At 66.9% G+C, this 13,620-nt stretch overlaps 2 protein-coding genes across 3 annotated transcripts; both read right to left on the bottom strand.

Annotated features, from left to right (window-relative positions):
• Positions 1–1,209: 1,209 nt before the first annotated feature.
• On the bottom strand, positions 1,210–6,665 carry LOC311202768 (uncharacterized protein). 2 transcript variants are annotated; one of them, XR_014617928.1, is made up of 6 exons: positions 6,425–6,665; positions 6,036–6,129; positions 5,714–5,908; positions 2,208–2,352; positions 2,012–2,044; positions 1,210–1,240 (listed from the first exon to the last, which is right to left on the bottom strand). XR_014617928.1 is itself a non-coding variant. In XM_084277402.1 (3 exons), the coding sequence occupies exons 1-3, from the start codon at positions 6,599–6,601 to the stop codon at positions 5,820–5,822; spliced, it is 360 nt and encodes a 119-aa protein (XP_084133528.1). In that variant the 5' UTR covers positions 6,602–6,665; the 3' UTR covers positions 5,581–5,819. The 2 variants fall into 2 exon arrangements, 1 of the variants encoding a protein (XP_084133528.1); XM_084277402.1 differs by lacking the exons at positions 1,210–1,240; positions 2,012–2,044; positions 2,208–2,352 and having other exon boundaries at positions 5,581–5,908.
• A 30-nt stretch (positions 6,666–6,695) lies between these two features.
• On the bottom strand, positions 6,696–13,128 carry TESPA1 (thymocyte expressed, positive selection associated 1; the record flags this gene model as incomplete). Its single annotated transcript, XM_084277205.1, has 9 exons — positions 6,696–6,712; positions 7,072–7,425; positions 8,353–8,561; positions 10,027–10,110; positions 10,212–10,248; positions 11,312–11,365; positions 11,532–11,581; positions 12,801–12,843; positions 12,963–13,128. The coding sequence occupies 9 exons, from the start codon at positions 13,126–13,128 to the stop codon at positions 6,696–6,698; spliced, it is 1,014 nt and encodes a 337-aa protein (XP_084133331.1).
• Positions 13,129–13,620: the final 492 nt, after the last annotated feature.

Genomic DNA, 13,620 nt, shown 5'->3' with positions numbered 1-13,620 from the left:
CCCCCCCTTCCCCAGCCCGGGGGGGGGGTGTCTGGGATGGGGGGTGGGGGGGAATGGGGGTGGGGGGGGTTGGGGGGGTTTGGAGGGGGGATGGGGTGGGGGTTGGTGGGGGGTTGATGAGGGGGTTGGGGGGAGGTTGGGGGGGTGGCAGGTGGATTTGGGGGGGTGATGGGGGAGTTGGTGGGAGGTTGGGGGTTTGGGGGGGGTGATGGGGAGTTGAGGGGGAGGTTGGAGGTGGCAGGGGGAGTTGGGGGGGTTGGGGGATTTGGGGAGGTGATGGGGGGTTGGGGGAGGGTTCGAGGGGTGGCGGGGGGGGTTGGGGGATGATGGGGGTTGGTGGGAGGTTGGGGGATTTGGGGAGGTGATGGGAGTTTGGTGGAGTGACAGGGGGGTTGAGGGGCTTTGGGGGGGTTGGTGGGGTGGCAGAGGGGTTTGGAGGGGTGATGGGGGGTTGAGGAATTTGGGGGGATGATGGAGGGTTGATGGGGTGGCAGGGGGGGTTGGGGGAGTGATGGGGGTTGGTGGGGTGGCAGGGGGGTCTGGAGGGGTGATGGGGGTTGGTGGGGTGGCAGGGGGGTTGGGGGATGTATGGGGGGGTTGGGGGGCTTTGGGGGTGTGGTGGGGTGGCAGAGGGGCTTGGGGGGGGTGATGGGGGTTGGGGGGGTGGAAGAGGGGTTTGGGGGGGTGATGGGGGTGTGGTGGGGTGGCAGGGGGGTTTGGGGGGGTGATGGGGGTTGGGGGGGTGGCAGGGGGGTTTGGGGGGGGGTGATGGGGATCGATGGGGTGGCAGGGGGATTTGGGGGGGGGGGTGACAGGGGGGTTGGGTGCTCAGTGCTCAGGGCAGGAGCAGGGAAGGAGCTGGGCACAGTCCTGAGCAGTCATGGGGGGCTGGGGTGGGGGGGTCAGGGCGGAGCAGCCCCCATCCAGCCCCCAGCCCTGTAGCACCCCCCCTCCCTCAGTGTCCCCAGGGGAGGGACTTACTGTGCTGGTCACCTGCAAGGGACAGAACATGGTGGAGGTGACCCCCATCCCCCTCCATCACCCACCCCCCACATCCCCAGTGGGGTGGGGAGGAGCCAGGGGGTCCCCTGGGGCTGAAGCATCATTGGCTCCGGGGGGCAGCGTGGCAGAGCCCCCCCTGCCCCCCCCACGCACCCGAGGAGGCCTTCGAGCAGCTTGTCCACTGCGCCCACCAGCAGCGTCACCAGCCCCATGTTCGCCCCCTTGGCCGCCTCCGCGTCTGTGGGGCAAAGGGGGCACCCAAGCACCACCCCCCCGCTGCTAGCAGGGTGCTCCCAGCACCCACCCACCCCCCATGGCACCTCCCACCCACCCCCCGAATCTGCTGAGCCTGACGCCCCACACGGCTTGACCTTCAGCACTGGTCAAGGTCACCGTCCCCTCCCATCCCCATCCCCATTCCCATCCCCATCCCCATTCCCATCCCCATTCCCATCCCCATTCCCATCCCCATCCCCATCCCATCCCCATCCCCATCCCCATCCCACCCAACCCCCCCCCTCCCATCCCCATCCCATCCCCATCCCATCCCATCCCATCCCATCCCATCCCATCCCATCCCCATCCCCACCCCATCCCATCCCCATCCCATCCCATCCCATCCCATCCCCATCCCATCCCCATCCCCATCCCATCCCCATCCCCATCCCATCCCAGAGGGAGCTGTGGGGGGCTGTGGGGAGCTGGAGCTGCACCATGGGGGTCCCCCCCACACTCTTGCCTTGGGGGGCTGGGTGGGGGGAGGGGGCAAGGGGGAGGGATGCAGGTTCATCCTCACCCACCCAGCACCACCCCACCCTCAGAACACGAGGGGAAGAACCCCAACAGTTTCCCATTCCCTGCAGGGTGGGGGAATCTTTGGGGGGAATGGGGTGTCCCCCAAACCTCCTCCCTGCAGGGTGGGGGAATCTTTGGGGGGAATGGGGTGTCCCCCAAACCTCCTCCCTGCCCCCCAGCTCCCCTGGATCTGCAGGTGGGACCCCAAACTCACCATTGTTCCCAGCAGGCGTCTCCTCAAGGGGAACTGTGAGGGGGCAAGAACCACAGTGTCACCCACCTCGGAGGGGTCCTGGGACCTCCCTGGACCCCCCCCCTTTTCTGCACCCACACCCCTGGATGGCCTGACCCCCCCACACACACCCTGGTGCCACCCCACATCCCCCCCAAAAGGCTGTGGCCCTACTCACGGGCAGCAGCCAGGCTACAGGAGAGCCCGACCAGCAGCAGAAACACCCAGAGCTTCATCATCATCATCATCCTCCTCTTCCTCCCGAGGGACTCTGGTCCAGGGGCCAGGAGACACCAGGGATGAGCAGGCACCGGGCTCCGTCCCTTATGAAGGTGCCCGGCACCAGTCAGGGGCTGGGAGGGACTGGGAGGGGCTGGGGGGTGCTGGGGGGGCTGAGGGGGGGCTGAGGGGTGTGTGTACCGGATTCTCCAGGTGTGGGAAGGTGCTCGGGCACCCAGCCAGGGTGGGATTAGCCCGGATTAGCCCTGCAGCCCCTCCGGGACCTGCTGCCAGCCCCTGGAGCACCCAAAACAGCCCCCGAGCACCCAAAACAGCCCCTGAGCATCCAAACTGGCCCCTGAGCACCCAAACCAGCCCCTGAGCATCCAAAACAGCCCCTGAGCATCCAAACTGGCCCCTGAGCACACAAAAGAGCCCCTGGAGCACCCAAAACAGCCCCTGAGTATCCAAACCAGCCCCTGAGAACCCAAACCAGCCCCTGAGCATCCAAACTGGCCCCTGAGTACCCAAAACAGCCCCTGAGCACCCAAAACAGCCCTTGAGCATCCAAACTGGCCCCTGAGCACACAAAATAGCCCCTGGAGCACCCAAACCAGCCCCTGAGCACCCAAAAGAGCCCCTGGAGCACCCAAACCAGCCCTTGAGCATCCAAACTGGCCCCTGGAGCATCCAAAACAGCCTCTGAGCACCTAAACCAGCCCCTGAGCACCCAAAACAGCCCCCGAGCACCCAAAACAGCCCCTGGAGCACCCAAATCAGCCCCTGAGAACCCAAAACGGCCCCTGAGAACCCAAACCAGCCCCTGAGCACCCAAAACAAGGGGGTGGAGAGTTGGGGGTTGGGGAGTGGGGGAGATGGGGAGTAGGGGGGATGGGGAGTAGGGGGGATGGGGAGTGGGGTGCTTTTCCTCCCCTCTCAGAGCACCCAGTTCATTCCCAGTGGGAAGAAGAGGGAAGAGGAGAAGCTGGGAGCTCCCAGCTCTGCCCCAGGCTGGGATTTCAGGCACCAGGATGCGGGATGTGGGTGGGGACGGGGGGAGAAATTCCACAAGCACCCCATGTGTGCCCCCCTGTCCCCCCCAGGCTTGCTCAGTCCGGGGGCTGGTCCCTTCCCAAGGCACCCATCCCACTGGGATCACCCCAAATCCTGCCCCAAACCCACCCAGGACTCCAGCTGCTTGTGTGGAACCCGGGGTCTGCAGCGAAGCCAGATGAGGATGTCACCCTGTGTGTGTCACCCTGTGTCACCCTGTGTCACCCCGTCCCCATCCCCCAGTGCTTCCCCCATTGGATGTGCTGGTTTTCAGCTGGGTCCCAGGCTGGTTCCTGCAGGTACTGGTGGGATGGGGCATCCCCAGGGTGGTCCTGAGCTCTGCCCATGCCCCGTGGAGGGTTCCTCAGGCTCTGCCCAGCCAGTCCCAGGGAGGACAAGGGGTTAATTTGGGGATGAGCCGGGGCCAAGCAGCCCCAGGGCACCCAGAAGGAGTTTGTGGGAGCCTCCAGGTTTGGGGGGGGTCCCCTATAGACCCCTCCACAGAGACCCAGGAGAAGGATCAAGCACAGCCCTGGGCAGCCTGAACCAGCCCTGTGTCCCCCCCTATGTGTCATCCCCCCCCCCACCCATGGGGCCCAGGCTGGGCTGTGGGTGCCGGAGGGGCTGTGGGGCTAATCCAGGATAATCCAGGGTTTGGCTGCTCTCCCCTGGGGTTTGTTTATCCACCGGGACTTTTCCTTCCCAGGAACTCCAGGGCTGGTGCCCAAGGGGAGCCAGGACCCCACCCCTGCATCAGGGGACCCCCAACTGGGAGGGGGGGGGCAGCTGGGATGGGGAGGGTCCTTCCAGAGGTCACAGGGTTCTGACCTGGGGTGACCTGAGATCCGTCCCCATCCCCTGGGTGCATCCAGGGAGTGGAGCTGGCCCCAAATTTGGGGTCTGGAAGGGGTGGGAGGCCCATGGAGACCCCCCCACTCAGTCCCTGAGCCACCAGTATAGCTGCTGGGTGGCCAGTGGTGGCACAGGAGGGGTTAAGGAGCAGCCTGGGCAGACCCAGCACCATCCCCGGGGCTGTTTCCTTCCGAGGGTGGTGGGAGAGGAAGAGGATGGAGCCAGAGATACCGGTGGGAGGATGAAGGATGAGCCTGGAGCTGAGAAACCCCCGATAAGGAACCAGGAGGGAGACTCAGCACCAGCTGAGGAGGCCAAAAACCCCCCCTCACCCCCACCCCAAGCAGCACCTTCTGGTTCAATCCTGCCCTGCAATGGGGTAGGTGTGGCTGGGGGGGCACCACGGGACCCCCACCCCACTGTGAGCCCCAGCGTGGGGTGGCTCCAGAGGGTGGGACCCCCCACCCCACCATCCAGGGTGGGAAGACCCAGAGCTGAGCGATGCCCCCCAGCCTGGGGCAGCAGGAGGGGTCATGTTGTGAGGGGGGGTCTCAATGCCAGAAAGGGGGGTGGGATGTGTGTGTGTGCCCCCCCCACACCCCCCCAGGCAGGGACACGGGCACCACTGTCCCTTTGGGATCTTTATTTGCAGCGTGTCACCCTCTCCAACCCCCTCCTAGTGTCAGAGCCACCGCGGCACCGTCACCAGCCGCGGCCAAAGTGCAAGTGGTGTCCCCAGGAGCCTGGGCAGGGGACGGGGGTGGGGGGGACATGTCCCCTGGGGTGGAGGGGGGACATGACCCCGGGGTGGGGGACATGTCCCCAGGTGGGGGGGACATGTCCCCAGGGTGGGGGACATGTCCCCAGGGTGGGGGACACATGTCCCTGGGGTGGGAGACACACGTCCCCGAGGTGGGGACATGTCCCCAGGGTGGGGGACACGTCCCCAGGGGGGACACACGTCCCCAGGGTGGGGGACACACATCCCTGGGGTGGGGGACACACGTCCCTGGGGTGGGGGTCACGTCCCCAGGGTGGGGGGAAAACGTCCCCTGGGTGGGGGACACATCCCCAGGCAGGGGGGGACACATCCCTGGGGTGGGGGACACGTCCCCAGGGGGGTGGGACATGTCCCTAGGAGGGGGGGACATGTCCCCAGGCAGGGGGGGACACATCCCTGGGGTGGGGTACACGTCCCCAGTGGGGGGGACACGTTCCCAGGGTGGGGGGACACGTCCCCAGGGGGGTGGGACATGTCCCTAGGAGGGGGGACACGTCCCCAGGGTGGGGGGACACGTCCCCAGGGGGGACACACACGTCCCTGGTGCAACCAGAGCTGCAGGTTGGGTGGAAGGACACACAGACACACAGACACACAGACACACAGACACACACACACACGTGTACCCCCCCGGGGGGGGGTCTAAAGTCCTGGTCTGGCAGGGGGGTTGTGCCAAACCCCCACACGTGCACCCACACCCACACCCACGTGCGCACCCCCCCTGCCCAAACACAGCGGTTACAGCCTGGGTACAGACCAGTTCAGGTCCAGTTACAGACCGGTTGGGTCCGGTTCGGTCTGGTTCAAGTCCAGTTCAGACCAGTTGGGTCCATGTGGCACCCAGTGAGGGGTGCTGGGACAGGCCTGGGCACGTGGGGGGTGGTCTCAGGTGGAGCCGGGGGGGTGGCTGGACAGCGGCTCCTCCGCGAAGCCGCTGCTGTCGGACCGCCCGCTGCTGGCGTGAAGCATCAGACCTGGGGGGGGGACAGGGGGGACACACAGTGGGGACACTTGTACCTTGTACCCCCCCCTCCATCCATCCCCGCACCTCACCCAGCCCAGGAGGGTGTGGAACCCCCCTCCCCCCCCCCCAAAACTCACCTCTGCGGGTGCTGAGGGGGGGATGGAGGGAGCGTGCGCCTTCCTCATGGGCATCACCCTCCTCATCCTCCTCATCCTCACTGGCACTCAGCACCTGTGGGCAGGATGCGGATGGGCTGGGGGGGGGGGGACAGCAGTGCCCCCCCCCAACCAGGATGGGGAGTGGGTGCAGCTGTGTGAGGCTGGGGGGGCCCAATTCAACCCCCCCAGCATGAAGCTCCATCCATCATTCAGACCTTAAAAGCCTGGGAGCTCCAGCTCCTTCCCCCCCCCCCACCACCACAGCTCACCCAAAGGGACCCCCTGTGCCCCCTCCTCACACACACCCCCCCCCAGACCCCCCCCCTCTGCACCCATCACCCAGGCATCACCCAGGCATCACCCCTCACCTCCTCCAGCTCAAAGGAGTCCACTGGGTCCTGCCAGCCAGGATGATGGGGTGAGGGGCCCTTCCCGGGGGGCTGCAGCATCCCTGGGGGGGCACCGTCCCTTTGGGGACCCCCCCGGCGCCAGCGCCCGTTCCGCTCAGCCCTCGGGGTGTCCGAGCCAGGGGAAGGTGTCCCCATGGGGTTTGGAGGGTCACCCAGGCGGCACCCTGCCTTCTGCTTGGATGAGACCCCCCAAGACCCGAAGCCAGAGTCCCCCTCGGCTCGCAGCCCCTCAGGGGTCCCCCAAACCTGCCCGGAATGGGGGGCCAGGGGTGTCTGGGGTGAGGTGGCTTTGGGTGCAGTGTCTGGCCAGTGCTCCTCCGTGCTGGCCTGTCCCCCTCCCACGGGACACGGAGCATCCCTGTCCCCCTGCACCCCCCCAGTGGGGGTGTCACCGTCCCCCCAGCCACAGCCACAGGACCCCTCTGGACACCCCCACGTCCCCCCCAGCTCCAGCCTCGGGGACAACTCCCCCTCCCCTCCGGAGCGCACTGGGACATCACCATCACCATGATGGGGACACAGACCCCACCCCGCTTCTGGGGGGTCCCCCCTGTCCCCCCACCAGTGACACCCCACCCCTGTATCCCCCCCCTCCCTTCCCAAGCCCTGGAGGGCTTCATCGGGCTCGAACCGAAACCGCCCCCCCCGCGCCCTCTCCAGCACCTCCTGCACCACCCTCCCCATGGCACTGGGCTGACTGGGGGGCAGCGGGGGGGTCCGGGGGGTCCCTTTGAGGGGGGCTGTGTAGAGGCACATGGTGGACACGACCTTCTTGAGCCTGTCCACGGGGGACAGGGCGCAGGGCTGCGCGGGGGACACGCGGATGTCGGGGGGGTCGGGACCAGCCCAGGGAGGGCGGGAGGGGGAGAAGCGCTGCAGGGGGGTGCGGGACACGTAGGAGTAGAGGCAGAAGAAGGCGTCAGCCGTGGCAGCCAGAGCCTGGACCTGCTGGAAGCGACCTGGGGAGGGGGTTGAGGGAGGAGATGGGGGGGTTATGAGGGGTGGTGGGGTGAGGGAGGGATTTGGGAGATGGGCTTATGAGGGGTGGTGGGGTGAGAGAGGGATTTGGGAGGAGATGGGGTTATGAGGGGTTGTGGGGTGAGGGAGGGATTTGGGGGGAGATGGGGAGGTTATCGGGATGGGGGGGTTGTGGGGTGAGGGAGGGATTTGGGATGAGAGGGGGGGTTATTGGGATGGGGGGGTTGTGGGGTAAGGGAGGGATTTGGGAGGAGATGGGGGGTTATGAGGGGTTGTGGGGTGAGGGAGGGATTTGGGAGGAGATGGGGGTTATGAGGGGGTGTGGGGTGAGGGAGGGATTTGGGGGGAGATGGGGGGGTTATGAGGGGTGGTGGGGTGAGGGAGGGATTTGGGAGATGGGGTTGTGAGGGGTGGTGGGGTGAGGGAGGGATTTGGGAGGAGATGGGGGGGTTATGAGGGGTGGTGGGGTGAGGGAGGGATTTGGGGGGAGATGGGGGGGTTATGAGGGGTGGTGGGGTGAGGGAGGGATTTGGGAGATGGGGTTATGAGGGGTGGTGGGGTGAGGGAGGGATTTGGGAGATGGGGTTATGAGGGGTGGTGGGGTGAGGGAGGGATTTGGGAGGAGATGGGGGGGTTATTGGGCTGGGGGGTTGTGGGGTGAGGGAGGGATTTGGGGGGGGGGGTTATGAGGGGGTGTGGGGTGATGGATGCTCAGTAGGGCTGAGAGCTGAGGCAGAGGGCAGGGTGGTTTGGGTGTGTTCCCCCCCCTCCCTTCAGTTCACAAGTGGGGAAACTGAGGCACAAGAGCACCTTTCCCACCACCAAAGGAGCAGGAAGCCCAAGGGGGTGGATCCCACCCCACGTGTCCTCAGGAGGGGGGGCTGGGGGGTCCCCCAGGTGTCACTCACTGGCCAGCATCAGGCAGGGATCCTCCATCTCCATGCGCCGCACTTGGGCCTTGAGGAAGAGCTGGAAGTCGATGCCCCTGGCGCGGGAGGGGGCGGCGAAGAAGCGGGGGGGGATGCGGCCCACGGCCCCCGGCTCGCTGCCCACGAAGCCCAACTCGCAGAGGAGCTGCTCGGCGTCCGCCTGCCGCCACTCCAGCACCTCCGAGATGCTGGGGGGGGCACGGAGCCGGCTCAGGTGTGCCCCCCCCAGGTCAGAGGGACTGTTTTCACAAGGGGGGGCATCCAAAATACACCCCCTACTCAGCTTGGCCCCGCCTGCTGCCACTCCAGCACCCCTGAGATGCTGGGGGGGGGCAGGGGGGGCACAGAGCCTCCCCCCCCAGGTCAGAGGGACTGTTCTCACAAGCGGGGGGATCTGAATTACAACCCCCCACACTCAGCCTGGCCCCTTCTGCTGCCACTCCAGCACCCCTGAGATGCTGGGGGGAGGCAGGGGGGGCACAGCATCTGCTCAGGTGTGCCCCCCCCCAGGTCAGAGGGACCGCTCTCACAAGGGGGGGGCATCCAAAATACACCCACCCCCACTCAGCCTGGCCCCTCCTGCTGCCACTCTGGCACCCCTGAGATGCTGGGGGGGGCAGGGGGGGGCAGGGGGGGTACAGCACTGGGTCAGGTGTGCCCCCCCCAGGTCAGAGGGACTGTTGTCACAAGTGGGGGGGATCCAAAATACACCCCCCCACTCAGCCTGGTCCCGCCTGCCACCACTCCAGCACCCCTGAGATGCTGGGGGGGGCCAGGGGGGGGCAGGGGGGGTACAGCACTGGGTCAGGTGTGCCCCCCCCAGGTCAGAGGGACTGTTCTCACAAGAGGGGGGGGATCCAAAATACACCCCCCCCACACTCAGCCTGGCCCCTTCTGCTGCCACTCCAGCACCCCTGAGATGCTGGGGGATGAGGGGGGGGGGGGGGCAGGGGGGGCACAGAGCCTCCCCCCCCAGGTCAGAGGGACGGTTCTCACAAGAGGGGGGGGGGATACAAAATACAGCCCCCCACTCAGTCTGGTCCCTCCTGCTGCCACTCCAGCACCCCTGAGATGCTGGGGGGGGGCACAGAGCCGGCTCAGGTGTGCCCCCCCCCCCAGGTCAGAGGGACTGTTCTCACAAGAGGGGGGGGGATCCAAAATACACCCCCTACTCAGTCTGGCCCCTCCTGCTGCCACTCCAGCACCCCTGAGATGCTGGGGGGCAGGGGGGGGCACAGCATCTGCTCAGGTGTGCCCCCCCCCCAGGTCAGAGGGACCCCTCGCACAAGGGGGGGGATCCAAAATACCCCCCCCCACACTCAGCCTGGCCCCTCCTGCTGTCACTCCAGCACCTCTGAGATGCTGGGGGGGGCAGGGGGGGGCAGGGGGGGTACAGCACTGGGTCAGGTGTGCCCCCCCCAGGTCAGAGAGACTGTTCTCACAAGAGGGGGGGGCATCCAAAATACACCCCCCCCCGCTCAGCCTGGCCCCTTCTGCCACTCCAGCACCCCTGAGATGCTGGGGGGTGAGGGGGGCCCAGGGGGGGCACAGCACTGGGTCAGCCCCACCCTACCCGGACCCACCTCAAAGGGGGGGGTGTGAGATAGATCCCCCCCCCTTAGAGATACCCACCACACCCCCCCCAGCTCCTACCTGGAGCTGGTCTTGGCGGTGAGGCTGGAGAAGGCGCTGGAGGCCATGCTGTGCCCCAGGTGGAGGGGCCTGTCCCGCAGGGCTCTGCGGTGGGGAGGGGCATGGGGGGGGACAGGGATGAGTGGGGAGGGGGGGTGCAGCCCCCAGCCCCACTGCCAGCTCCCCCCCAGTATCCAAAACCTCACCTGCCAGTGGTCCTGTCACTGCCCGGCAGCAGGAGAGCTGGAAAAGGGAGCAGGGGGGGAGTTGGGGAGGGGGCCCCGGGGGGGGTCCCACCCTCACTGCCCAGGGAGGTGTCCTGAGAGACTGGGGGGGACACAGAAATGGGGGCACAAAGAGCCTGGGGGGGGATATGGAACCTGGGGGGGGTGCAGAGATTGGGGGGGGACACACAGCATGGAGGGGACACGGAGACCAGGGGGGTCATGGAATCTGGGGAGGAGACAGGGGGGACACGGAGTCTAGGGGGGACACAGAGCCTGGGGGGGGGGGGACAGGGAGCCTGGGGGGGGGGGACATGGATCCTGGGGAGGACACAGAGATGGGGGTGGACACAGAGCCTGGGGGGCACATGGAGCCTGGGGGGGGATGCAGAGATGGGGGGGAGACACAGAGCCTGGGGGGAGGACATGGAGCCTGGGGGGGGGGGGACGGGGACACAGAGATGGGGGGGACACAGAGCCTGGGGGGGGACATGGAACCTGGAGGGGAGATCACAGAGATGGGGGGGGACCCAGAGCCTGGGGGGACCCAGAGCTTGTGGGGAACACATGGATCTGGGGGGGTGGACCCAGAGCCTGGGGGGACACAGAGATGGGGGGGGGGACACAGAGCCTGGGGGGAGGACATGGAGCCTGGGGGGGGGGACAGAGATGGGGGGGGACACAGAGCCTGGGGGGGAACATGGAGCTTGGGGAGGACACAGAGATGGGGGGGGGACACAGAGTCTGAGGGGACCCAGAGTCTGGGAGGACCCAGAGCTTGTGGGGGACACACGGAGCTGGGGGGGACATAGAGATGGGGGGGACCCAGAGCTTGCGGGGGACACATGGATCTGGGGGGGTGGACCCAGAGCCTGGGGGGACATAGAGATGGGGGGGACCCAGAGCTGGGGGGGGGACCTGGAGACAGCCCAGCCCACCCAACCCCACCCAGATGACAAGCTTCCACCAGCAGCTGTGCCCCCCCCCCCAGTCTGCCCCCCGCCCCCATCCCCAGCTCTGCCTGGGGGTGACAGTGACCCAGCTGGGGGACACATGGGGAGGGGGCGGGGGGGGGTCGGTACCCTCTGCTCCCAGGGTCAGGTCGTCCTCAAAGCTGGTCCCAGCACTCCCACACCCTGCAAGAGAGCACAGGGAGCTGGGGGTGGGTCCCCAGGCCCCCAGAGACCACCCCCCCCCCCAGCCATCACCACGCACAGACAGGGGCTGGGTGGGCTTAGGGTCTGTGGGGGACCCCCAGCTTCAGCACCCAAGGGTGACCCCCTGAGGGCAAAGCCCACCTACCAAAGGGGCCTGGCAAGCCCATCTCTTCTGGGGGGGCCTCCACCGATGACCTGTGCCAGAGAGAGACCCCGTTACAGCCCCCCCTGTGCCCCTCCTGGGGGCTGGGGGGGCTGAGCACCCTGGGATGGGGATGTGGGGGGGCAGCAGGGGCAGGGTGGCCAGGTTTGGGGGCAGCTGGGATGCTCAGAGAGGGGGAGTCCCCTCAGAAGACACCCAGAAGATCTTGAAGACACCCCCCCTTGTGCAGGGGTGGGGGGGGGAGTGCCACCACCACCCCACTCCCCTATGGAGCAGCACCCCTGTGGACCACCCACCATGGAGCAGCACCCCAAGGTGTGGTCACCTCCTGAGGAGGGATGGGGGGGCACAGACATCCCCCCCCCCAACACCATCCTGCCAACACCAGCTTGGGCCAGTGTTATCCCACCTCCCTCCCCACCAAAATCCCACTGGGAATGGCATCACCACCAGAGACACCCCCAGAGACACCCCTAGAGAGCCCCCCAGAGACACCCCCAAAGACACCCCTAGAGACACCCCCAGAGACACCCCAAAGACACCCCCAGAGACACCCCTAGAGAGACCACCAGAGACACTCCCAGAGACACCCCTAGAGAGCCCCCCAAAGACACCCCAGAGACACCCCTAGAGAGACCACCAGAGACACCCCCAAAGACACCCCCAGAGACACCCCAAAGACACCCCCAAAGACACCCCTAGAGACACCCCTAGAGACACCCCAAAGACACCCCCAAAGACACGCCCAGAGACACCCCAAAGACACCCCGAGACACCCCCAAAGACATCCCCAAATACACCCCTAGAGACACCCCCAGAGACACCTCAAAGACATCCCCAAAGACACCCCTAAAGACACCCCTAGAGACACCCCTAGAGAGACCCCCAGAGACACCCCCAAAGACACCTCCAGAGACATCCCAAAGACACCCCAAAGACACCCCCAGAGACACCCCAAAGACACCCCCAAAGACACCCCAAAGACATCCCCAAAGACACCCCTAGAGACACCACCAGAGACACCCCCAAAGACACCCCCAGAGACACCCCAAAGACACCCCCAGAGACACCCCCAAAGACACTTCCAGAGACACCCCCAGAGAGACCCCCAGAGACACCCCCAGAGACACCCCAAAGACACCCCCAAAGACACCCCAAAGACACTCCTAGAGACACCCCTAGAGACACCCCAAAGACACCCCCAAAGACACCCCAGAGACACCCCCAGCCCCCCCAAACCCCTCAGCTCACCCACACTCCTGCAGCCACGTCTCAATCTTGCTGGAGGGGCTTCCTAGGGCAGAGGAGGTGGTGGGGCGGGGGGGACACAGGGAAAAACACCCATGAGATGACCCAGAGACACCCCCCATGTCCCCGTCCCCCCCCAAAATGCATCCCCGGGGCCCCGCCGACCTTCGAGGAAGACGTCGTCCAGGTGGGGAGGCTGAAGCTCGGGCAGGTCCTGCATGGCGGCCGCGGCCTCCTCCTCCACCACCGTGGTTCTCCAGCAGCGGCTCTGCCGGGCCCAGGCGCGCCGCTTCTCCCATGAGGAGGGGCTCAGGGCAGACCCCCCCTCCATGGCCGGGGGGGTCCCTGTGGGGAGAGGAGAGCCGTGAGGGTGGGGGCTTGGGGAGGGGGGCTCAGCGCCCACCCCTGTCCATGGCCAGGGGGTCCCTGTGGGGATAGGAGAGCCGTGAGGGTGGGGGCTTGGGGAGGGGGGCTCAGCGCAGACCCCCCCTCCATGGCTGGGGGGGTCTCTGTAGGGAGAGGAGAGCCGTGAGGTTTGGGGGCTTGGGGAGGGGGGCTCAGCGCAGACCCCCCCTCCATGGCCAGGGGGTCCCTGTAGGGAGAGGAGAGCCGTGAGGGTGGGGGCTTGGGGAGGGGGGCTCAGCACCCACCCCCTCTCCATGGCCAGGGTGGGCCAGGGGGTCCCTATGGGGATAGGAGAGCTGTGAGGGTGGGGGCTTGGGGAGGGGGGCTCAGCACCCACCCCCCCTCCATGGCCAGGGGGATCCCTGTAGGGAGAGGAGAGATGTGAGGGTGGGGGCTTGGGGAGGGGGCTCAGCGCAGA

The sequence above is a fragment of the Gallinula chloropus genome (assembly GCF_964237585.1).
Source record: "Gallinula chloropus genome assembly, chromosome: 31".
Lineage (NCBI taxonomy): Eukaryota > Metazoa > Chordata > Aves > Gruiformes > Rallidae > Gallinula > Gallinula chloropus.
Note: the sequence above shows the minus strand (reverse complement) of the source record. Positions and strands in the feature narration are given on the sequence as shown.